The sequence below is a fragment of the Larus michahellis genome, chromosome 5 (genome assembly GCF_964199755.1).
Source record: "Larus michahellis chromosome 5, bLarMic1.1, whole genome shotgun sequence".
NCBI lineage: Eukaryota > Metazoa > Chordata > Aves > Charadriiformes > Laridae > Larus > Larus michahellis.
Genome location: NC_133900.1, coordinates 47,089,281 through 47,115,587, shown reverse-complemented (window position 1 = coordinate 47,115,587; position 26,307 = coordinate 47,089,281). Strand labels below are relative to the sequence as shown.

The 26,307-nt window shown below is 42.3% G+C and overlaps 1 protein-coding gene across 8 annotated transcripts in view; it reads left to right on the top strand.

Moving 5' to 3' along the window:
* The window catches only part of EXOC6B (exocyst complex component 6B), a 313,712-nt gene that overhangs the window by 110,799 nt on the left and 176,606 nt on the right, over positions 1-26,307 (top strand). For 5 of the 8 annotated variants that reach the window (XM_074587160.1, XM_074587157.1, XM_074587158.1 and 2 more), the window contains exon 7: positions 15,088-15,159. The exons of the other annotated variants lie outside the window; for them this stretch is intronic. In XM_074587160.1, coding sequence (XP_074443261.1) covers positions 15,088-15,159 — 72 coding nt within the window. The remainder of the gene's footprint in view (positions 1-15,087; positions 15,160-26,307) is intronic. 8 annotated transcript variants of the gene reach the window in all.

Here is a 26,307-nt window from a genome sequence, read left to right as displayed (position 1 = left end):
GACAATCCCTTCCCTCTCCTCCTGAGAACCTCTGGGCTCCTTGGGTCCTTTAATTTCTTCCAAACTGGGTCATATGTGGAATGCAGAAGAAGAAGAGGCTGAGGTGCAGCCAGGGGAATGGATTTTTGGCATGAGCTTTCTAGATGGAAGATCTTGATGAACCCCTTGTTTTCTCTATGAAGGATGATGTGGAAATGGAGCTGCAGAACTTAGACAAATAAGTGTCATTGTAAGTGTCCTGCACTTTTTTGAGGCAGGTGTGGGACAGTGCTCAACATCTGTTACAGTTTGAGAGCTGAAAAAGCAAACAATAATGTATTTTGTAGCTGCACCAAGGGTTGGCTTGGTTAATTGATAGAAGTGGGTATGTAAATATGATGATCCAGTCTTGATTATAGTTTGTCAGGCTCTTTAGTTAAGGTAGCGTGGCTTTTTGAGGAGTAATGACACTCAGCCCCGTTAGGTAATCTACAGCAAGATTTCTGAACTGTCAGCAAGTCTTTCTGGACTCTGAGGCCCTTTGACCTGCTGTTACATTTATAATTAATACCAATTAATTAATATAATCTTTAAGTGGACTGTAAGTAGGATTAGCAGCAGATGAACATTGGAAAAATGAGGGGTGGCTAAAGAAATACCAGTTATTCCTGAGGCTGTGCCAGGGCACATGAAGGTGGGGAAACAGCTGGGATTGGGCGTCTCCATGGGGAGAGACAACTGCTGTACCGAAGCTGAAGTTGATGGTAGGAGGACAGCCATCAGCTGAGCATCTTCAAGATGTGACTGCAGCATTTGGCTGCAAATGGGGACAGTCCTTCTGGATAGCCCTGAGCAGAGCTTTGGGTGAATTTTTTCTCCTGGTGGCTCTATGCAGTTGTGTGACTATGAAATGCCTTTGCATCCTCAGCTGAGAAGTATTTGTGTGCCGGGGAATTTTGCTGATGTACATGTAAGTGAAGTGGTTGTGGGGTAGTCACTTGTCCTGGTTCTGTCAGGGATAGGGTTAATTTTCACGAGGAGCTGGGATGGGACACAGCTGGGACACCACACAGGTGGTTTTACCTGTGTGGCTATGGAGAGGACATGAGGAAGTGGAATGGACAAGCTACCTCAGTCCTACATACATGGATACCTGAGTTGTGAAGAAGAACGATTGCAAAAGGGGGTCCCTCCAGAAAAAGTGCTGCTCCAGTTTCCATTGAGGCAGTTCCCCAGACAAAGTAGAAGGCCTGATCTTACTTCTGATCCTCTTGGAGGAACTTCAAGTCATTTTTGCAGGAAGTGAGTAACGGGTGCTATGACCAGGATTAGAGGGGCCCTGCCTCCAGCCAGGTGGAGGAAAGGAACAACCGGGTTTATTGGACTGTGTGGATTCGATGGCCTGGCACATCAGACCCACAGGAGTATAAGGCTCTAGTGGACACGGGTGCACAGTGCACCCTAATACCATCAAGCTATAGCAGGGCAGAACCCATTTGTATTTCTGGAGTGACAGGGGGATCCTGGCAGTTGACTGTACTGGAAGCTGAAGTGAGCCTAACTGGGAGTGAGCAAAAGCGTCCCACTGTGACTGGTCTGGAGGCTCTGTGCATCCTTGGCATAGACTATCTCAGGAGATGGTATTTTAAGGACCCAAAAAGGGTACTGGTGGGCTTTTGGCACAGCTGCCTTGGAGATAGAGGAAGCTAAACAGTTGTGTACCTTGCCTGGTCTCTTGGAGGACCCTTCTGTTGTGGGGTTGTTGAGGGTTGAAGAACAAGAAGTGCCAACTGCAGTGCCTTGGTGGCAATATTGCACTAACCGAGACTTGCTGATTTGTCAACTAGAGGTTCAAGGAGTGATCAGTAAGACTTGTTCACCCTTTGACAGTCCATATGGCTGGTGCGAAAATCTAATGGAGAGTGGAGGCTAACAGTGGACTCTTACGGCCTGAATGAAGTCATGCTGCTCCTGAGTGCTGGACATGCTAGAACTTCAATGTGAACTGCAGCCAGTGGTTTGCCACAACTGATAGAGGTAATGCGTTCTTCTCAATCCCTTTAGCAGCAAAGCGCAGGTCACAGTTTGCTTCCACTTGGAGGGATGTCCAGTACACCTGGAATTGACTGCCTCAGGCATGGAAACACAGCCCCACCATTTGGCATGGACTGATCCAGACTGAACTGGAGCAGGGTAAAGCTCTGGAATACCTGTGAAACATTGACAACATCATCATATAGGGCAGCACAGCAGCAGAAGTTTTTGAGAAAGGGAATAAAATAGTTTGAATCCTTCCGAAAGCTGGTTTTGCCATAAAATAAGGTAAGGTCAAGGGATCTGCGCAGGAGATCTACTTAGGAATAAAGTGGCAAGATGGACGCCATCAGACCCCAATGGACGTGATCAACAAAATAGCAGCTATATCTCCAGTGACTAGTAAAAAGGAAACACAAGATTTCTTAGGCGTTGTGGGTTTTTGGAGGATGCATATCCCAGATTATAGTCTGATTATAAGCCCCCTATATCGAGTGACTTGGAAGAATGATTTTAAATGGGGCCCTGAGCAATGACAAGTCTTTGAGCAAATAAGCAGGAAACAGTTCACGCAGTAGCCCTGGGGCCAGTCCACGCAGCACAAAATGCTAAAAATGTGCTCTATACTGCAGCTGGGGAGAACGGCCCTACCCGGAACCTCTGTCAGAAAGCACCGGGGGAGACTTGAGGCTGACCCCCAGGATTTTGGAGTTGGGGATACAGAGGATCCAAAGCCCACTATACCCCAACAGAAAAGGAGATATTGGCAGCATACGAAGGGGCTTGAGCTGCTTTGGAAGTGGTACAGAAGCACAGCTCCTCTTAGCACCTCCACTGCTGGTGCTGGGCTGATATTCAAAGAGAGGGTCCCCGTTACACATCATGCAACTGATGCTACATGGAGTAAGTGGATTGCACTGGTCACACAGCAATGTGGTCACATTCCCTATCATGCATCATCCTCCAGGAAGATTGAACAATACAATGGACTGTTAAAAACTACACTGAGAGCAACGGGTGGTGGGACCTTCAGACATTGGGATACACATTTAGCAAAAGCTACCTGGTTAGTTAACACCAGGGTATCTACCAATTGAGCTGGCCCTGCCCAATCAAAACTTCCACGTACTGTAGAAGGGGATAAAGTCCCTGTGGCGCACATGAAGAATATGTTAGGGAAGACAGTCTGGGTTAATCCTGCCTCAGGCAAAGGCAAACCCATCTATGGGATTGCTTTTGCTCAAGGACCTGGGGGCACTTGGTGGGTGACGTGGAAGGATGGGGATGTCCAATGCGTACCTCATGGGGATCTGATTTTCAGTGAGAAAAGCCAATAAATACAATTGTATGATGTTAATTACTAAACAACCCTGACACTGTCATCATTATCCTAATGATTATATGCCATATCAATGGTACTACAGTAAGGATCACCCAAACTAATGGCAGATGGACTTTGCTGAAAAACCGAGTGAAGTGCAATGGCGATGGGATCAGAACTGACCTCAGCAGCTGGTGCCTAGCAACTTCCTCAAGATCAACATCTTCAGCCCACAGCCAGTGGCCATGAACCACAGCAAATACACCAGCTGTGACCTCCAAATACAGCATGCAACAGTCCAACACCACACACCATCTTGCCTGCCCTGAGAGACTGTTCCAACAGGTGGAGCCCAAAGTAATGGATTAAATTAACTCAACAGACATTTTAGAGGGATGGCCCATAGACTAAGGGAATGATATCTGTATGTATATATACGTACCAAAGACAGGGAAAAGTGCTGGTAATTAATTGGAAAGTGTAAGATCTGGGTATGACATAGATGGTATAGAATAAGGGGTGGATAATGTCCTGGTTCCAGTGGGGATAGGGTCAATTTTCACAAGTAGCTGGGATGGCACACAGCTGACCCAAACTATCCAAACCAAACTAGCCAAATGGGTATTTGATACCTTGCGATGCCATACTCGATATATATCTGGGGAGCTGGCCAGAGGGGGCAGGAATCGCTGCTCAGGAGCGGGCTGGGCTTCAGGTTCCAGTCAGTACATTAATTGTGTTTTGTGTATTCCTCTCTCAGGAGTATTGTTGTTTTCCTCTTTCCTTTGCTCTTCTGTTAAACTGCCTTTATCTCAACCCATGAGTTTTGCCTTTTTCTTCTGATTTTCCCCCTGTCCTGCTCCTGGGGCGGGGGGAGTGAGTGAAAAGACTGTGTTGCCGGCTGTGGCTAAACCACGACATGACTCCATCGCCAAATGCTTTGCTTGAGTAGGTGGTGGGGTAGTTCTAACTCCTCAATGTTTTAACTGTTTGGAGGATATAAAAAGCCATGCTTATAATGGCCTTAACATTTCTGAAGCAGATATTCAGTTTTTTAGATTCTAAAATGTTAGTGTTTAGTTTTTCACAAGCAGACTTGGGTCCAGTGGTCGTGCTGTGCCTGCTGATTCGAGAGAAGCATATACTGTGCAACCAGTAAATTATCCACGTGAACTTTCTATGCAGCTGTAGAGAGGAACATTTAATTAATACTGAAGCAATTATATTGACAAGTAAGTCAAACTCAGAACAATAACATTTTCCTAGTTACTGTGTGGTAGCCAGATGGTAATGCAGACTGTTATTAAGGGCTTGGCTTGCCACTCTTGAGGTTACTGGCAGGTAATCAGTATATTTTTCCCATTTGGAGGTTTGGATTTCAGTGTTCTGGGAATTAGGCCCACAGGGATGTCCAGTAGAAGTTTCAGTGTGAATAGGAGACTTTTTTTATTCTTGCAAGGAAATATTTCTTGCTGTTGCCAAATACAAGGATGCAAATAGAAATATATGTGCTATGGGGTCTGTTTGGCAACAGATAGAAGGCTAAACCAGGCAGGAAGCTTTCCAGGACTTAATGTAGACTCTCATGATTTGGTAAAACATTCTGCATTGGTAACCTCATTGCTGTCCTCCAGTAGTGTTGCTGTTTTTGGTCACCTCCCCCTGTGCACAAGCCTACCAGGCTGGTAGTCGTTGACAGCAGTGATCTACATTGGGTTCAATAGGTGGGTCTGGTGTGCTGAGGCTCTGTGCTGTCCAAAAACAGAAGTAATGAGTTGCAAATGGTGAATGAGGTCTTGTCCTGCCAACATCCCTCATCCTGTGTGTACATTGCAGCTCACATATTACCGTTGGTTGGGTTTTTTTATTTTTTTATTTTTTTTATTCTGGAGCGTTGACTCTTGGTGACGGGTTGCTCACGTGGACCTAATGAAAAGTTGCTGTGTGGGTCTGCGGTATTGCGTCTGTGAAGGCAGAAACTGCTGGTCGAGCAAATCCATAGGGGCTGCTGTAAATGGCAAAGCAGACAGAAGCTACTCCAGCAGTGACCAGAGGTAGAGTGGGGGTTGTGGATGTGAGTGTGGTGTAAAGAGTGAGAATTAGTCAGCTCTGGTTATCAGCAAGAGCTGGATGCAAAATCTCATGGATGCAGAAGCAGTGAAAGAACCGAATCTGGTCCCTGGCATGGCCAGGAAGGTCCAACCAACCATGGTTCAAACTTCAGTATCTCTTTATGGGAGGACTGGAGAGCAGCTTCAGGGCAGAGGGAGAGACTGTGTCCCTGTGCTACTGGTTGGGTGGGGCCTTTGTTTAACACTTGGTGTAACCAGGGGAGCAGAGCAGAGGCAGATGCACTTCTTTCTTGTCAAACTTCTTGGCTGTTTGCCTCAATAGTTTAAACTATTATTTGTGTGTAGTAAAAAAGAAAAAAATTCAGACTGGACCTTGATGCATAAAGCACTGATTATACATAGTGAGTATGGTTTCTTCTCCAAAAAGTGTGCCGCACAGCAGGATGAGGAGCAGGAGGGAGCTGCCATGTGCTCAGATGGGTGGACTGCCAGCATCCCGTAGCAGCTCAGCGGTGGCACCAGTCCATCTGTATGTCCTGCCTGTGCTCGGTCCCCTTTCAGCAGACTTTACAACTGCTCTGTTTCCTGACTTTCCTGCTTGATATTGTTGACACCATGAGGAAAACGTGCTTCTTTTTCTTTCCTACCCACTCTGTTACATCTTCATCCATCACCCAAGTTAACGCTGCATCCCTGGGGTCTGCGTTCTACCCATCTGCGTGCAAAACCCATCGGCACTGACCAGAACATGGCAAGAGTTGGAGGTGCTGTGAACCCCTCTCTGACCTACCTATGAGCTCCACAGTGAACTTCTTGAGAGACAGCCTCCTGATGGAGGTAGGTCTGCCAGTGTGTCTGTCCCACATGGTGGATCTGTTTTTAAAAAAAAAAGCAGTGGAAAATACCTAATATTCATTTTAGCTTGCAAAATGAGAGCAAAGTGCGTGGTTTTTTTTTTTTTTGTTTCCCCCTCCTTGCCTTTTGCTTCTTTCCTCCTCTTCCTCCTTTCCCCCTTCCCTGAAGTCAGATCTTAGTGCAGGACTTAAACAAGAGTCAGAATTGAGGTATTAAGGAGGTGCCCTTTAATATTTTGAAGTATTTTTCCATTTTCCAACCCCAAATTTTTAGAAAGGGTGCGTGTGAAGGTTTGGAATAATCTGTTTTTCACCATGGACAAATTAGTGCTGGCTGTAGGATAGAAACGCTTGACTGGAGCACTGCAAAGCCTGCTATTTGGAGCAGCCCTTCTGAAGCAGCCTTTTGAGGGCAGGGGAGGAGCTTCTGTTGGAAGGATTCAACTTCTGGCACATGTATCTTGGCCAGATTTTGAGATCAAGATTCAGTTTGTTGAGTGCATCAATTAAATTACAGTCACTGCCTGGGAAAGCTTTGTTAATCCATTAAAAGCTGCATTTGAATAAAATGCCCAATTTATTTCTCTTTCTGACCTGTGGATACCTTAATGGGATGTGTATTTCTGAATGTAGGCACTGTTGAGAATTGTTTAAATGAAAGCACCGAGAATTCTTTTTACCAGCAGATCTTAGCAGTTGTTTTGTCCACATCTGATGTGCCTTCCGTTTTCCCAGTGATAGAACTGGGCAGACAAAGAGGTTTAGATTTGTAGCTGTCTTAGAACAGCTCCGTCTTTGGTCTACAGCTTTGAGGTAAATCAGTTGATGTGAAAGTGATGCTGTCTCTGAGGATGTGTGTGCATCTCTAGGAAGTTAATGCTGTGTCAGTTTATATTTAGGCCCTTAATGTGTAAACTCACAGCTTAGGGGTCTTCAGCTAAGGTCATATGGGATTTTTTTAATGGCTTGGTATCTTCAAAAGACCTTTCATGGTCTATCAGGCAATACTCAGTGCTCAGAAACAATTCTTCCTCGCTGCAAGTGCTCTGGATATCTCCTTCTCTGAGACTCCTATTTTTTTTTTCAATCATTAACTCTAATTTTTAGCACCTAAGATCCTATTAATCCTTGATGGGATGAGGCAGGGTGTGAGACCACCTTCTAGACAAACTCCCTCCCTGTAGAAGAAGTGACTGCCCAGCATGATCCAGTAGTTGAGTTTAGGAATTTGAAACTACACGGTCACTTCACATGTTTGTTATGGTTACGAGCAGGTTGGTCACAATGCCAGATCCTCTTGGTTATTATCATTTTTCTCCTCTTGTGTTTCTTGCACATGCTCTAGGATAGCTGGACAACTACCAAATAAGACCTGGTCTTGTATCTGAAGACCATAATCTTTGTAGAAGTTTTGGTTCAGGGACTAGATGATAGGAAGTCAGGTGAGATGGTCACAAGTTATTTTTTGGTTGAGTTGCAAAAATGGCATCTGGCAGAGCAGCCTCTAGTGTAGCTTGTGGAAGAAGCGGAGGCAGCTCCATTGGCTATGGGTCAGTTATTTTGTTCTGTATTTGCTATGTGTTCTGTGGTTAGCTTTTTTTGTCGTCTTTCCCTCTCTTCCCCTCTAATTCGTGCTTTAAAGCAAATCTCCCATGGTTGTGATCATAGGGTTTGGTGAAGTAAGTAAAATAAAACTAGATCTGCAACATAAAGGACTGTTCTTTGTTGCCTGCAAGAGCTGGTCTGAGTGGTTGCAAGTCATCCATCTCTTCTTTGCTGATGCTCTTCAGATAAAATCTGTGCTTCAAAATTCCCTAGACAAAAATGAGTGAAATGTGTGATTGTAGCCTCTTGACTTCCATGGTACACTGCAAGGATAGGTAGGGTACTGTAAGTTGAATTATTTTTACACAGTTGCTTATTAGAAGGGTCAGAGCAATCATTGCACTGACATTTTACTCCTGCTGTGCTCCATTCATTTCACATACCTGTAAGTATGTACTTGGAGATGAAGGGCAATCTTATTTTTGGCTAATGGGTTTGTGAAGCAACAGGCAGTTTTACCTCCTTGTCTGGCTGTTGCTTCATCAATGCCATTTTGTATTTGTACGTGTTTAAAAAGTTTTGAAATCCATCCATAAGGACCTAAAATTAACACAATTGGAATAAAAGAAGAATGTTTGCTCTCTGGGATTTTGCTATTGGATGTTTATTATCTGAATAGGTTTTGTTAGGATTGGGTACATTAATGCTACAGATGTGATGGGAGCACAACGTTTATGTGATAGACAGGAGATCACTTTGTCATTCCATTTACCAGTTGCCATGACTAGTGCACTGCTGCTAATATTTGCAATAGTTACATGTTAATGCAGCAGCGAATGATCTCTGTGATGCGCAGATGTCAGATGACACTTGTCTGCTATTGCTACTACTTAATGAGGAAAAAGGAGTAATAACCTATTGATCTTCTGTTAAGGAAAGTCCATAAAGGACCTGTGTACAAAAGTATTTAGCAGCTGAAGGCAGCAATGCTTGAAGGAGAGTAGTGTGTTACCATAAAAAAAAAATAGGTATAAAGTGGGAACGAGCAGCCTCTACGCTGGATGCCATCTTCTGTGGAGCAGTTTGGAGCCGACTCCTTCAACATCCCATATCACTGCATCTTGGATGCAAATTTTATGTTGGCAAAGCCAGAGCTGGCCAAGTGGAAGGCGCAGAGCAGCAGCAAGCAGTGCTTGGGGGGACTAAGGAAAGTCATTAGGAATTGTTACTTAAAACCAAACCAAAAATACACACGGAGAAGTGCTGGAGTTGTGATACTCCAAATATTTGAAGGTAAAAATATCTGTATTGAAATTACGTAGTTTTTGATCCGCGGTTTCCTTACAGTTGGCTGCATCAGGCAGCGGATCAGAAGAGAAACTTTTAAGGGAAGCCGTGTGTGTCCTCTTGTTCTGGTGTTTTTAGCTGTACCTTTGACTTCCACACATTTTTCTGTTTTTCTTTGACCAAAATGATTTACTAAAAGGTTACCCTGACTTTGCTAACTTGCTGTATGTAGATGACATTATTTCACTGAAGGCACCGATCACTTAAAACTCAATGTATTTAGTGTCCCTGTATCTAACCGTGCCCCTGTGTACTGTGATCCCTCAGCTTCAACATTAGTTCTCAGTAAATGGAAAAGGATATTTGAGGCCGTAATAACCAGTATTGGCATTATCTTCGCTGTATTCAGAGGGAGGCACCAAGGTGTTTTATGTGACCCAGAAATCTAAGAACTTGTCTCTTGGCCACTAAAGACTTGTTGATGCTTATTAGTTTAATTTGTGTCTTCCTAAATTACCACCTGAATATTTGCTTTCTGACTGGCAGAATTTGTGGTTTAGTGAGGGTAGGACACAAGTTGGGTCAAGAAACAAACAGCCTGGGGAAATGTAAAACTTCAGAATTGTCAAAGGTGAAGGTTGCTCACATCAGGTTCAGAAATTTTTTCTATATCTGGTATAAAAGATAGCAACAATGTCATCTGTAGAAAAACTGTCTTATGTTGCCAGGCATTAGAGGTGCCCCTCTGAGATCCTGTAAATCTGTCTAAATTGAAAACATTCCTTTGTTCTTAAATAGACTTCCAGCTCCTGAAGACCTGCAGTGGCTCAAATGTCCCTGGTGCTAGGTTGGACACCTCTTGCTTTAGGTCACAGTGAAGGACCTGCTTTGTTTCTGTATAATCACTTTGTTTTAGCCCTCAGACCAAGTGGTGCAGGTTTCCAGGGTAAGGTTTTGTACTTCAGTGGGTTTGTTGTAAAGGTGAAAGAAGCCCTTGCAGAGAGGTAAGCTCACTCCACAGAGTCCCATACTTAATATATGCTTTTTAATGCTGTAACTAAAGGTTTTATTTATTGTCTGTGAGGTTGAAGCTACTGATGTCGGTGTAGCCCGCTGAGCAGGGAATGAGGATAATTACCAGGAAACTATTATGTGGCCTTCAGCAAAACTGCTCTCTCTTCTTGGCTGGTTGTGCTGCAGATCTCGGAAGGAGACCTCATTCCTCACCGTGGCTGAAAGAGAGAAATTGCAGAGTAAGCGTTTTCCTGTACGGAGGGCTGAGTGCTGGTGTGTGCTGAAGGGGTTGGTGTGCGGTAGCTGTCTTAACTGGACATGATTCAGAGGCCCTTCTGGACCTCTAGTCTGTAGTGATTTTTTTTTTCTTCTAGTAAGCCATAATAAATAACTATGTGCTTTGTTCAGCATATGACACAGTGCATGCTTATTGATTCCATAAGACAACTGCAAAATACTTGACCAAAAAAAGTGATGTTTGACTGTGTGGGGCACACCCTTGTGTGTCTGCAGTGTCTCTCAGCTTCCCAACTTTGTATAACTTGCACAATTCATTCTGTCTTGCAAATCTGCTCTGGTTCCTCCAACGCCTTTTCAGGTGTGAGGATGCCTTCAGCCTCTTCTCCCTGCCTTCTTGGTGGTGGCAATGTTTCTTCTGTCAGGCTTTGGAAATATGCTTGGGTTGTCCGCTGGGTGGTGAGGAGTCCTGTATGTGGCGGACTGGACTTCTGTGTATCTGTGAACCCCACCAGCAAGCAGAGGCAATGTGGCAATTTTTTTTTTTTCAAGGCACTGAATAAGGTATTGGAATAAGTCATTGATACTTGATGTATCCAGTATCTTGGAAGAGCACCAAGAATTAAAAAAACTTGATCTTACTATAGGGTCAGTTTCATAGGAATATCTGAGTTCTTTTAAGGGGTAAAGTTCTTGATTTATTAATTGCTTGTTATTAATATCTGCAATTGCAAATCAGTCTGGTCTAGAAGGTGCTTCTTGTGTCTTAGGACTCTTTCCTTTTTAGTTGGAATTTTGCAGGCTTTTTTTAATACCCTGTTAAGATGTGGTCATCTTTTCTCTCTGTTCCGTTTCACTGTGTTTAGGAGGACTTTTCGGTTTTATTTGCTGCTAGATTTCCCGAGATGCAGTCTGAGAGCTGTTGGTCTGAGTGCAGCATTCAGCGCTTCAGCTGTCTCCTAAGGCACATGTAAAAAAACACAACCCCAAATGCCACAATTCCCCCACCCCCAACACCCAAAAAAGCTTCATCTGAAATATGTTCCTGCACTGTTGTGATTACAAATTTTGGTCTGCTTGATTTCTTGACATCTGTTTTAGTCTCACAACCAATATTAGACTAAGTTAGGAATTCTTGGTTTTGTCTAACAGATTTTTTCTTCCCCTTCTCCTTTTTTCTTTTTCTTTTTTTATTTTTTTTATTTTAGGTGGTAATTTTTAAGTTTGCTGCCACTTATTACTAAAAATGGTGGTAGAAAAATAATCCCCTTGCCATCTTAGGAGAAGGAGTAATATAAGAGAGTGTAGAAATAAAATCGAATAAAAACTCTGAAGGCCATCCAGGGTTAGTTTCTTTGAAGATGTGGAAAATTACAGTTCAGTTGGAAACCTCAGTAAAAACCAGTTGGAAAGTATTGTTTATCAGATGTGCTGACCAAATGTGAACTTCAGGTCAGGTCGCTAAATGCTGGATGGTAGCTCCCAAAAATCATGCAGCGGGATTAGTAGTAGAATTGAGTCAGAGGCATTGTTTTAGTTGAGTTTGGTGGAGGCTTTGTTTGTATCATGCAAATATGGAGGAATGTGCGTGGTTGGTGATGTGTGAAGTACGTTCTCAACACATACCTGTGAAAATTTTTCCAGACTTAACTTGAAGCAGAAGTGCGTGATCTGGGGATATCTCATGAATTGGAGATATGGGGAGTGAGTGAGTGAACAGGTAAAATAAAAACTGATTTCTTGTTCACCTAGTCTGTGCCCTTCCCACCAGATCTTGAGCTATCTAAAAACTGTGAGCACTCTTTCAAAGATTGTAAGTGCAATTATATTTTTAAGGTTATTCTTTTCTTTAATGATGGATACAGACTTGTCCAATTCCCATAGTCACATTGATCTGGAATCTCTTGAGGCTGAATTGAGACCTTTACACGTTCGCTTCTGTTGGGTTTAGGCTTGGCGTTGTTTGTTACTGCTACATCTTCTGTATAATAGTATAGGATTTCTTAGTTCACATCCAGCTTGTTTCCCCCTTAATAAACGGTTTGTTGTGATGGCTAATCTGCTGCTCATTTTATTGTAATGAGGAAAGAAATGGAAAAGTCTTCCTCTTTCGGAGCAGTAATCTTTCTGTTACCGCATGAGATGGGTATTAAGCCCTTCTGCTCATATATGGCTCTTAAGTGTCTTGCTTCTGATGGCTTTTTGTCTGTGAATCTGTTTTTAGCCAGGCGCAGTTATCCCAACAACTTTGAAGAATGTGACAGACAAGTTGATATGAGCTGCTAATGGACATGATGGGCTGGTTTTACAGATATACTAAGGAAGGGGTGGAAGCTAGAGGTACTAAGAGAAACATTACTGGGGGTTCTTTGGAGACACTTCTGTGTACACAGATTGTCTGGGTAGGATGGAGTAAGAAATATCTCTGGTATGAAATCAATCCCAGTGAACCTTAGGGTGTCCTAAAGGAATGAGCTTTCTTATGGCCACCGTTCATATGGGAACAGAGGGACTTATTTTTTGTTTTCTCTGACAAATCAAAGTTGAGTAGAACACCTGTGCTTGGAGTGTTATCTTCTAAATAAAATTTTTAATTAATCTTTTGACCTGTCCTCCCTAGTTGCTGCACCTTGCAGGACAAAGAATAGTACAGTTCAGGCAAAAATTGCAACCAAGCCCTGTTCTGAGCCTTACTGAACATCGTCATGGCAAGTGTTAATTTTATTTCACCTGCAAAGTATCGCTTCGTGCAATGCAGTATTTGCCTTTATTGAGCATTAGGTTTTTATACAGATGTTGGCCTAATATAGCTAGAGTTAACAGTTTTGTTGGACAAAGGTGTGACGATTTGAATCTTCATCAGTGTTGGGAAACAGGATTTGCAATACAAGGCTCTAGGAACTTAATATCTTTGATTTATCAAAGAGGAGGATTGCGAACTCTACTTCTCTGAATGTCTGTTAGAAAACATTGATAGTAGCTACTGTTTTAATATAAGCAACCAAAGAGATGGTAAAAAGCGAAGGTCAAAGCTGGGTAAAGGCATGGGAGTGGAGGTAATGAGCTACTGGAACAAGCCATCAAGATTTGTGGTGGACATTGCATCATCTGTGGAAAACCTTTAAAATCAGAGTGACTTGTTTTTTCTAAAAGCCTTATGTTCCAGTTCAACCACAGCTACTGACCTTGAAGTAGCTGTTAATTAGTGGACGACTCCTCATCTGCGTTCTTCAAGATGTCAAACTACCTGACTACTGTGATCTCTTGCAATTTTATGCCTATAGGAATAATAGATTCATACTTCATGTTTTTCTTCTTGTGGTGAAGACCAAATTAAAAAAAAGAAAAGTTTAAAGAAAAAATAAGTTGAACACAGCTCCAGCAGCCAAGGATTTTTGGTATTCTGATTTTGACTCTGATAGCGCTCGTTGTGCGGCCTTGGGCAAGTTATTAATCCACGTGTGCTTCAGTTTGCCAATTTGTCCGATCCAGATAACTTCACTTCCCTAATAGGATGACATGTTTGTAACATGCTGTTAATGTAAATGTGGAATAATTACAAGCTTTTTATTGCTATTTTGTTTATGACAAAGGAGAATATTTGTATTTAGAGGAGATGCCCATTTTCCAGACCTACTTCATTTAACTCCTGGGAGATGTTTTGACTCTTCAAAAGAGGATTTTTCTTGACTTGAGGCCACTGCTGTGGTACTCTGTCCCGCCAAGTTGAGTGTTCTGGGTAGAATAAAAAGTGTTTATGGATTTTGATGAAACTTGAAAATTCTTGAATTGTTAAACTTCCTGTGTTACGGGAAAATGAATCAAGTTCTGACTCATGGAAGAGGACTGACCTTGCGGGGAGAGGGCAGCATTGTACACGCCACGGTTTGGCTTACTAGGAAAGTATTTCTTTGGTTGTCTCTGGCATATACTTATTCTTGTTGAATTATTACCATTGCCTGGTCTCAAATGGTACCATTAAGGATGAGACATGGTCTTGGTACCCTTCTCTGAATTTTCAGTCTGTGTTGATATATGTACATTTTGTTTTCCCCAAACCTACCATATCCAGGCTTAAGGGTTGTCTGCTTGTTCTCAGTCCAGACCAAGGTGTTTGGGCAGTTTAGAAGACAACAGTTTTTCTATAGAAAAAGTTCATTTTAAGCAAGAAGATTACCATTTACATTTAAATGTTCACAAAATCTGAAAGGTCAACAGACCAAACACAGACAGCGTGCAATGGCTGTTAGTCATCTCCAGATTTATTTACTACAGGTACCCTTCAGGTCCGTGTGCTCTGTTCATCCCATTCTGGTGGCCCACGCTTTGTGTAATTTGTAGATAGGTGCTAATGGATCTCCATGGTCCTTGTAGAGCTGGGCAACCCATTTTGTCCATTGTAGCGCTGCACCAGCTGCTTTCCTGGACACTCGGGTCGTGCTCTACTTTCATTTCTCATGACTGCATGTCCTTCAGCTTTCACCACTCTCTTGAGTCCCAGGCAGATACTTCACCTTTTTGTTGCTCCTAACCTTTCAGTCTCTTCTGAATGTGTCCCCCTGATTCCCTTGATGTTTGTTGTCTTCAGTTGTACAAATACCTTAATTTAGTGTCATTGGCAGGTTTCTGTGCCATTTACTTCTATTTTTCATGATTTTTTGTTGCCTGTCTGCTCTCTGTCTTCTCTGATTTGTTCTTGTTGCCTCTTTTTTTTTTTTAATGTTTTTTCCCTTCATTTCCTAAGGATTGCAGATACAATCAGTGGAAAATAATTGCCAAGATATTCTTCAGTCTTCTGCTCTCTCCAAATATTAAGGTACTTTGCACTTGATGTATATTCATTTACTCACTCTCTTTGATGGTAACACGGACCTAATTTCTAGTATACCTTTGGCTTTCTTTGAAATACTCAGATTGATTTTGTGCCACTAAATTGCAAACCCAAGTTCCCTGGCTGACTACTTACGGTTCACTAACCTTCACTGCAGTGGAAGAAATCAGTCAAGTTCTGCGTCCTGATGGAAAAACTCCACATTTTCCAGTCTGGTCATCTGCTGGGGTATGAAACGGGTGCAGTTTTTCACTGTCCTTCTTGAATTTGGACACCAGAACTAAATCCAGTATATTAGGAGAAGTCATGACAATGTTTCCATGCTTGTACCTCAGAATTGTACTATCTACTGAACTAAACTATCCTGCCTGCCATTTCATTGAATAGCAGTGCAAGAGGATGAGTGTTTTGCATGTCTGTGACATGATGACCACCCTTAGCAGTGCAGAATAAGATACTATTGAAGAAATTTTTGCCAGTTCTGCATTTCCACAGGAAAAAATATACCCCTTCCTTTTGCTAGAGGAACAATGAATTGGACTATTGTACGCTTAAGGTGCTTAAAAAGAAATCACTGATAATCTTAACCAGCCATTGATTTCTTCATGTATCCTCTTGCTTCCCATATCAGCTATCTACACATCCTAACACCAGATTTTTGTTTGTCAGCTTGAGCTTTACTCTTTATTCCATTTGTCATGTTCTCTTTTTCCTCTTTTTTTTTTTTTTATAGTCTCCTTAACTTCCGTCTGAGCCAGGTTGCCTTTTAACTAGTGCGGCTGCCTTTTTCAGTTGTGGGATTGTGGCTTTTGGAGCATCTAGTTAAAATGTTCTTAAACAATTTTCAATTAGTCTTCATATTTTTCTGATTACGTTCCTTTTCCCAACTGATTTGGCTCATAATTGTTTTCAGCTTGATGAAACTGTCCCTTTTTAAAAGTGTGCGCATATATATGTGTGTGTTATGTATACATAAGTGTATATGTGTACTTCTGGTAGTGCTATTTTACTTCTAATTTAGGTGTTTTTTGTGTGCATATAGAATGGTGATCAAGTCATGGTGACTTGCATTTTAGGCATCAAAAAAGTGGGATAAAACATGGTTGCTGGTTAAAAACTCTTTCTTTTTCCAAATGGGCACTAGCACAGGGGCACTGATTTAGGGGTTTATTGGCATTTAGCAGATGGTGCTTCTGTAGTGAAGGGGGATCATCTCCAGTCCTTTGATGTCTCAACAACCTCAGCTTCTGCTGAACTTACTGTGTGGTGAGTTATGTCCCTAAGGTTTGCGCTGCGATAGCTCAGGAGTGATTTAAAAAGATAAATGCTGCTTTCACACTGGCTTTGAAAGATCTGTGGTCCATGTCAGAGCAGCGTGCATGAGTTTCCAGGTGAGACAGGAGAAAACAGTGTTGCCTCATGTGTGCTCTGCAAAGATGGTGGAGGAGGCACTGCCTGCAGTGTGTAGGTGGAAATTTTGTATGAATGCACTGGAAAAGTGAAGGAAAGCCCAAGTTACTGTGGAAGAGCAAGGCGACATAACTGTGTGCTGGTCCAAGTCCAATTAGTGTCACTTGCAGATCTTTCTTGTAACCTTCACAGCAACATGAAACCAACATGAAACCAAACTGGGATAACATTTGTGGTGGATCGAGCAGGAGAGGGCTGCAATGGCACAGAGGTGTGGTAAGGAAACTGTACGGGAGAACTAACATCTAACAGCTGCCCATGGGAGAAGGACCTGAACCTCTCTTCCACCAGCGGAACCCCAGTGAGATGTCCTACACCAAGCCAGCATCTCTCCCTGGAGCTGTGCAGTACAGATAACTCTCTGGCTGGATCAAGCCTGCTGAACTGGAGATGCATTTGCAGGCTCCGATGGGAGGGACCATTCTAGATTACCCCCCAGCTGACCTTTTCCTTGAGCTGGATGGAAATGATCAGCACTGCGAATGTAAATGATCAGCAGTTGGGCTCCATCTGCAGCTGGTTAATTACCCGTTCACACAATATGTATTTAGGGGTCATCTGGTTCCAGTTTCACCATAAACAGAAGTAAATGTTGGGAACATACTTTTCTACATCCAGTTTCACTTGTTGTGGATACTTGAAATAGTTTGCAACCCACATCTTTTGGTTTTCGAGGAGGGCTTTTGGCTAGAGCGCCCTGCGACCATTTGAGATTTTTTTTTTTTCTTTAAAAAGTGCCCTGGAGGTTGCATTGTAGGGACTTTCCTTATGCAAAACATAAAAGTGCTGTTTTTTAAAATTATAACCATATTTTTCATTAAAATCAGTTGGAGTCCCAATAAACAATTGACTCCAAAAATTTTCCAAATGTTTGCTGCAGTGCTGTTTCTATTTTTAATTATTTTTTAAAAAAGTGTTTTTCTTAAAAACACAGCTTACTTTATAATTTAAAGAAGCAATCTAGTAAATCAGAAAAAATGCTCTTGTATATAGCTCTTTATTGCAATATAATTAAAACCTACTGTACATTTGAATGTAAGAATACTTCTGTAGCAGTGTCCGATGATTTCTGCCACTTGGCTTATTGGGGGAACTTCTTTTTTTGTTACTGACTCTCCTCAAAGACTTTTCCAGTGTATTTATACATTTGTTTTATATAAATTGAGAACTGTGTGCGTATAGAGGGAGATGTTCAAAACTCTGCAAAGTAACAAGGAGGCACAGAAATGCCTAGTTCATAGCACTAAGGCTTGGTTTCCACACTGCATCGGTCTTTGGTATTATTATTTATAGTCCTTATTCACAGTTTTATTCATTGTCTTGTTACCTGGTGCAAGATTTCTTTGCTGTCATAAAGAAAACAAACAAAAAACTAAAGAACAACAAACCCAAATTTTACTTCAAAAGTTGTCATATCTGCTTTATAGAAACAAGTAAAGATGTCTTTGTAAGATATTTAGAGTTAAATTTTTTTGATGCAATCCAGTGCAAGCTGGAGATTGAAGAGTGTTAGAGGATATTCTGATACAATTTCTGTAAAATGCCAAGTGTCCAATGCAAATATTCCTTTCTAGAAAGAACCAGGTCCTGGGAGAAAGCCGTGGTGATGGGGAACCTCTCCTTGCTGCAGGCAAGAATTCGGTGAGAGGAGGAAATTTGGAGTTTACCCATCTTTCTTCTGCTTTGACCTTCTCCACCAGTCATTGCTGCGTCTGCTCAGCTCAGGGGCTGAGGCAAGAAACCTGTTTCAGCTGATATTAACCACAGGGGCAGGCAGGTTGGCTGGCTAGACATCAAGCTTTTGCCAGGGGCATGGGATGTAGAGGCTGAATTGTAGGACTTTCTTGCTAGGGGACTATCAAAGATAGCAGCTGAGCTTGTGGATTTGTTAATTTTATTTATCTATGGACACCAAAAACCTTCGCAGAGCTGCTAGCTAATAGTGGTCGTGCTTCTGGGTGCAAAGCTTCTGTCACACATGTGTTTCACATGGTTCAAATCATCCTGTGCAACCAGGCAAGCAGTTCTGTGCTTCTGGGTTTTGGCTCAATGAAGTGGAGTGTACCCAAGCTCAAGGAATTCCTGGAGCTGGTGCCCAGTGTTGGAGTTTCATTGACATTGTCACCATAGAAAATTTGCTCACTTGCTTCTTGCCTCCAAAGGCACAGAGAGATGGGAAAATGAATTTGCTGAAGTAATTTCCGTGTTGCTCGAAGCCTGTTACACTTCTAGTGAATGATCCAAGCTGTGAGTGCCGATTGGGTAAATCCACATAATGGTTTTGCTTTTCATCTGTTCCAGGGTCATTTCTGTTGTGAGACACGTTTGACAGCAATTTAAAATGTCTGTTTTTCAGGGGCCTCTTGGACGTTCAGCTGTAGCACACAGCAAATGCAATGCTCACAGATACGGATGTGAAATTTCGACTTGTTGTTAACATGTTTTCATGTTTCTTGAGGGACATGAACAGTGAAGTGGGATTCTTGGTCTGAGTCCTCAGCTGGATGCAACATGTTTCAACTTGCATTTAGGCCTCTTTGCTTAAGAGTGATGGCTTTAATCTAGTTAGAAGGTGCCTGTAGTTATCAACAAATACTTGTTAACCTGTGATTAGGTGAGGGCCCAGTGTAATCAATTTTGGTTTTCTGCTGAGGACCAAGCACCCTGTGTGATAGGCAATTTCTTGGGTCAGTTCAAATACACTATGCATAACTTCCCATAGCTCTTAATGCCCTGTCTTGCTGGTGGCCAGTGGGTCTCTAGGAATTTTTGTGGTCTTCTCAGGGTCTTCTTACCACCTGAGCTACGTAGTACCACCTGTACCCGTTGTTTTAGCCAGGCTAAGCTGCCGCTGGCTATAAATGTGTGGGAGGAATTTTGCCCTTGTCCTCTCAGTTAAAAAGGCAATTGCTTTTCTTGGGTGATCCTGCTGAGCAGTGTTATCTTTCCTCTGACTTTGTAAGTCCTAGGCATTGAGAATTTTCACTAGACCTCCCACAAGGATGGGTGTTGTGTCAGAGCCACTGAAATGTCTTTCTTGTTGGCTCCATTCAGAAGATGAATGGTTTTCTGAAGTTTGCGTGAGCAGAAGTTTGGTGACGACTTAGACTCTGAACTGCCTTAACTTCTTTCCCTTTCCTTTTATTGTTTTTCCTCTAAAGCCTTTACAGTGGGCATTCTTGAGAAAACTAGGAATGAAATCTCTGCTGAGAGCCCTACAGAAGAGCAGAGATCCATTTTGCTAAAAGGGCTTGGGAGGAACCTGAGCTGGCTTTTATGTTGAGATTGGTATCTTTTTCAACACATCTTCGTTACTTGTTGCTGAGTTCTTAATCATGTTTTCCTGAGGAGACTGAACAATTTTGTAAGAACTTTGTGATGGTCAGTATCCGTTTCGCATTTTTGCTATTGACTTCTGTAGAGGATAAGCATCTACCAAGAGAACTACAATTTATCATTGTTTCATGAAAAAGGGCAGTAGCATTGTTAAAGCCCAATTGGAACCCTTTGGTACTAAGAGCCTCCAGGGATAAATGCAAATTTATATTGGCTTTTAAGACAGACATAGCCCAGAAGTCCCTTTTAAATCAGAAGATAGAAAGATTGTTTTATCTTTGGTAACTCTTTCCAAAAGATCTACAGAGCTAGTACGTGAACTACAGCTTGTCTATATCTGGGGTTAGGATCTATAGTCACTTGTTTTCTGTGGCTTTGTGGTGGAGCTGGAGAGTTGATCTTAAGACATGAATACTAGGATCCTTTAGCTGGTAGGACTGGTCATTTTGAATGGCACTTGCCACCTTTTCGGGAGGGAGGGAGGGAGGGATGAAGAGAGTTTCACATTGCTATTGAGAAACCTTACTGGTCTCAGATATAGTGGCTTCAGGACTGTGGGAAAATAGGCTTGCTTTATGGCAAAATTGTGGGCAATTGCTTCATTGGTCATCCCATAAAGGGTTGGCTTGGGGCATGGGAATGGGTTTTAGTCATGGATTGAGATATAATGCCCGCCCCCCCCGCATTCCTTCTCCTGCTTCAAGATCTGCTGTTAATACAGATCCACAGAACTTGTTTACCAAAGTGGCTTGTATTTGACAAGAGGATGCTGCCCTGTAGAGTCCTAACATCCCATTAAACTTGTATCTCTGTTTGCCCACAACAAGGCAAATACCAGTTCTGAAATTTCCCTGTAAAGAGATCAGGCCATACTGACTATTGTATCCTCATAAGTAAGTACTTTTTCCAAATATTCATAACACCATCTTCTCCAGAGCGTGATATTCCAGTATCTACTTGGATATTAAGTTGACCATCTTTATGTTGGGACTCCTGAAGTCCTGGGTTAAATGGATGGTGTTTGTCCATTCCTCCCAAAGGAGACTGCTGTTGCGTAGCGGGTGTGGATGATTCCCATCGGTCTCTTTCTTCTGGCATTCACCCACCTGTTAAGCCACTTCTTTACTCAGCATTGCTTAGGTCTTTCCCAATTTCTTTTCAGCTTTCAGTACAAAATTCCCTTTTCGTGTTCACAGACCTTGCATCATGGACCTCAGCTCAGCTTGTCCATCCCTCGTGATGAAGACCCTTGTCTTTTCTGCCCTTGTAGAAGGCAGTGCTTACGTCGGCGGTCTGCTTGTCTTCCTGAACTACGGCTACCGTTCCTGGCTTTCTCTGCAATCTACTAGACCCAGTCTGTTGATGTGTGATGTGTGGGTTCACTTAGCACTACTTAAAATTTCCATTTGTTCATAGCATCTCTCTTGAAGTAGTGCAGTTTTCTGTCTTAGACCAGGCAGTAGCCCTGGTCAGTGAAATGTGCTTTAAATTGGGCTGTTGCTGTTACCCTTGAGGAGAGTTTATTGATAACTTCCCACAGTAGCACCTCATAAGTGCAAGGGCTCTAGTTTTTCCTTCTGTTTTACATTTAGCATGCTGGAATAGAAATTTCCTCCCCCAATTAGGAGAGCAGCCAACTTCCTTTTCGCACGTTGCATTGCAGCATCTCTCAAGGTTATTTTTAAAACCTTGTTTTACTCTGGCTCTCGGCTGGCAGGAGGTGATTGCTGACTCCAGGCTAGGCAGCACAGGAGCTAAGCCCAAGGGGCAGAAATCTTGCCTGGTGTCTGGCAAGTCCCAATGGCTGCTTGGAAGAAGGCTTAGCATCATCCTTTCATGTCCCTAGGGACCAGTGAGGGGACAGTGTCCTTCCACAGACAGTTTTATTTGACCAGTTAGTTGCAGAAGTTTAATCCCCTGTTGTATTTGATGGTGGTTTTTACTCTCCCTGAGTACTGGGAGTAGGATTTTTGCATAACTGATCATTGCACAGCCAAGACTGACATTGCTAAATGGCTGAAGGGCATGGAGAAGTTTAGACTGGGTAACACGCATAGCCTAATTCTTTAATCTTCATCTCCAATCGTGTTTTTGGTCCTCTAACAGCATAGGGGTATGCAGCAGCATAGGTACACGGTTGGGTCATCTGCTAGGTGGGCTGGTGCTGTGTGGCATGTTTTTGTGCATTGTGTTACCTTCGTTAATGCACCTGGACATTAATGTTTAAACTTGTGTGTGCAAAACAGAGAAATTGCGTTTAGAATTTAAAAAACTTTTCTGGTCCAATCAAAACTTTGAGTTTCTTTGTTGGAACCTTCTTCTTCTTCCTCTTCATTGGAACCTTCTTCTGTCTAATTATTTGACTTTTCCAGTTGCAAATGAATTGGCCTGTATTATTTTTCAGGTTGGGGAGCTGCAGGAGTTTTTTGGTGTTGTCTGTATGTAGGATGTTGACCTGTCATCCTATGTGCAGAGTGTTTCTCCTCTTGGCTCAACACAATTGCACATGGCCCAGCTGTGGGGATCCTCCTGCAATGAGGGTGAGCTGCAAACCTCGCTTTACAAAGGGTAGCTCTCCATGAAATCTAGTACGCGAAAGAAGCTTTGGGTGACTGCTTCAAAAGGTAAAGATAACCATTGGGAAGAAGAGCTTTATTAGAGAAGTTTTAGGTAACAGTTTATTAAGGTTTTGAGAAAGCTTTTCTTCTGATGTGAATCTATTTCTAGGGAATAGTCTGGTGGGTGGGTTCCTGCAACCAAGCAAGGTGTTCTTGAAAATGGTAAAAATGGAAAGGTTAGAGGATTTTATTGTCTCATACCTAAAGATGATCCTAGGGAGCGAGGGAAAATCCTGTGCTATTGAGTCTTGGCTAGCACATTTTTAGCTGTGGAAAAAATCTATCATCCAATTAGAGCAGCAGGCAGGCTTATTTCTCTCTTCCCCACCAGCTGAAGAAATGTTCACATTTTGCATTCTTCTTTATGCGGGTAAGTGCCTGGAAAAGTCCTGACCTCTTAAAAGTCGAGGCTGGTGTTGGATTTTTTTTTTTCTTTTTCCTTGTTTCATTATGAAGTTTCATCCTGAATTGTGAAAGACTAAGAATTCCTCATCTAGGGCTTCAGAAGCCCTCTCTTGTAATAAAAAATGCTGATCTAACTGTCCTTCATCTATCCAGGAGACAAGTCTGTCTCTCTTTGGGATTAATGATTTACTGCTTTGCATTAGTCCTTTGCCCTGATGTGAAAGTAAATCCCTGCCTCCCCTTCTGTTGCTGGAGCGAATGCTCGGTATAATGCATTCATAGCTACCTCCTATCCTGTGAACTCTTTTTTTCTGTAATACGATGCTATACTTTTATTTTAGTAGTGCAGCCTTGCGGTTCAGTAAATCATCGAGCCCATGTCAAGAAAAATGTCTGAAAGTAATTCAGGGCTCTCAGTACCATCACTCAGGTCATTAATTTGAGTAACTTTCCATTCTGGTGGAAGGATCTTAGGATTGAGGTAGCTGTCATGCAGGTACCTGGTGTGGATTTGAGATTGGATGACAAGCGTCTCCAGTGATGCGAAGCCTTTTGGGAGGTACGGGCTGTCGCGGTGCCCCAGCACCCAAGGGAGCGTGTTTTGCTCGCTGAGCTAGGATGTGGAGTAGAAGATGAGAAAGGAATGTCCAGAGACCTTGAAGCCACCTCTTGAAGCCCCAAGGGTGTTACAGGGTAAGAACTGGTCTCTGACCTCTGGTAGAACTAACCTGTGTCACAGTTTAGGCTGGGCTGACAACTAAACGAATGACAGATGCTCTCCACTAACACGTCTTCCTTCCCAGAAAGGAAGGAAAGAAGAGAGAAGAAAGGAGAGAGACTTATGGGTTGAAAAAAATAAAAGAAAGAGCTTTAACGAAATATTAACAGCAAAAAGAAAAAAATAATAATATTAATAAGAAAATAGTGAAATATATAAAAGTATATATGAAAGCAATATCGAGCTCCCAGGATGACGATTATGTCACTGGCAGGCCCTGGGAAAAATCCCAGACTGGACTCAATGGTAGATGGGAACTGGATTCAGGAACACATGGATCGGGATCAAAGGCAGACGAACAGATGGTCCTCCTCGGACACAGGCCATTGAAGAAAGAGGCTGACCCCATTGATCCCTCAGCTTTTATATTGAGCATGATGCATTTGGGATGGAATACTCAGTTGGTCAGTTTTGGATCACCTGCCCTGTCCACTCCTCCCCGCAGGTGTGACCCCTTCTATGCTCTTCCGCTTCTGACCCTCCAACAGGGCAAATAACAAAGTTAGCTGACCTTGGTTTTAATAGCAGGAAGAGGCAAGAGCCTCTCTGCATACCATTCTTTGGTATTAACTATAAACATCAGTCATTATTGCTACTAGAAGAAGACAGTGTCTGAAAAACACACTGTTAATTTCAGAGAGTGCAGTCAGTTAGAAGAGAGTTAACTGAAAAGTAAAATTACTGAAAAGAAAATTGGTTTTGTTCTATCTCAAACCAGAACACCTTCTCATTTCCAGTGGGGATCCTGTAAATATAAGACCTTTGGGTTTTGAGCCATGAAACATCATGAAGTGCTTGAAGTCTTCTACAGGATTACATGAGTTACTCTCCTTCACCTTTCTCCACTCTCCCAAAGATTATATGGACCATCTCTTTAGCATTCCTTGCTCTTTCTTTCCTGGAGGCAAGATGAGAATTTGAGCCTGGTTTCCAAGGTGAACTTAGAAAGTTCATATTTCATATATAACATGCTTTCTTAAATAAGTGTATGTGAAAGGCTTCCCAGGGTGTATGTTTCAACTTAAGGAAAAAAGAGTCGTCAAAGAAATCACCCCAGTCTTTCTGGGCATAGTTCTGTAGCATGATGCTAACTTTTATAATGTGTTTTTTAAAACATTGCTGCAAAAAGGAAAAGAATCAGACGTTTTACTAGCTGCACGCTAAGTTAACTTTGGGTTGAGCGGTACTTCAATTAGCAGAGCAATAACTGAAATCAGTGTCTGTATCCTCTGTGCCTTGGACGGAGTCGGAGTCTTTCACTTAATCATTTATAACTAATTGCAGTAGTTCTACAAAGTCAATGCAAATCTTTGGAGTGTGCTTACAGTAAGCAAGAAATTGGGAGCATATTTTTGCTGTTTTTTAGCTTCTCGCATTGCAACTGTGCTCAGACATACTTTTTTTCATTAGTGTCAGACTTGTAAGCCTACTTCAGGAGCTGAAAATCATGCTGTGTTAGCTCTTTAGTTTGATCGTTGGTAGTGATGCATCATATAAGGACGGCCAAATTTTACTTTACTTAATGGTCTTCTGTGACTGCAGAGAATCTGTGATTTAGCTCACAAAGTAGTTTAAATACGTAGGGAAGGAGGTATGTATAAACTCCGTAGTGCAAGACTAGCAAAGCTGTTGAGGTTTTCAGCGTACTTCCGGAGCAAACAGAGAATGAAACTTGAATGCAGTTGTGGATCTGGCCCTTAAAGGACCTGCGAGGCTTTAGGATGAAATTCTATTTAATAGTTCTTCAGTGATTTCTACTGAAGTATCTCCAAAGTATTTTAAGAACAACGCTATTAAGAGTTTGGGAGATGAGAGGATGTCTCTTTTCCACTTTACTTGGAAAGGGGAAAAAAGGCAGTTTGGAATTTATTTGAAGGATGAGGAGGTTCCAGGTCCTTGAAGAATTTCTGATTATTTGCAGCAGCAAATCTTTGGGGCTGTTCTCACGTGGGCTCTACCAGTCATTCTGCTAGGGGAAAAATAAAGGTGGTTTTTAGATGTGATTCTTCCTTGCATCCGCCCCTGGGAGCTCTGGGCAATGTGCTTATGTCCAACACTGCTGCAGGTGGGGGAGGAACGAGGCACAAAGGTTTTTATTTGGGAGATTGCCTGCAGTTCTGTCTCCTGTCATTTTTCTTGCTCAACTGTTCCCTGATTGCCTAAAAAAATTCCAGTTTTGTGGTTCTGAGATGAACGTGACAGGCTGCCCTGTTTCAAGGGAACAAATATCTCTGTAACTGTATCTAGGAGCTAAGAAAAGCGTTCTCCTCTCTTCTTCCAATAAGAAATGAAATTTAGAAGACCAAACATGACTTTAGAAATTCAGTTGAGCTCAGGTTCTTCGCTTCCCTTTGTACAAAGCTTTAGCCAATAGCTTAGTGTCTGGTTACTGCTTTTGGAAGATGCGATTGTAGCTCAGGTATTAGCACATGCCTATCCTGTCTTGTAAAAATACATGTAAATCCTGGATCAGTAAAGAAAAGTCATAAGAAAAGGCAAATCTGATGAACTGGAAATCAGTTGTAG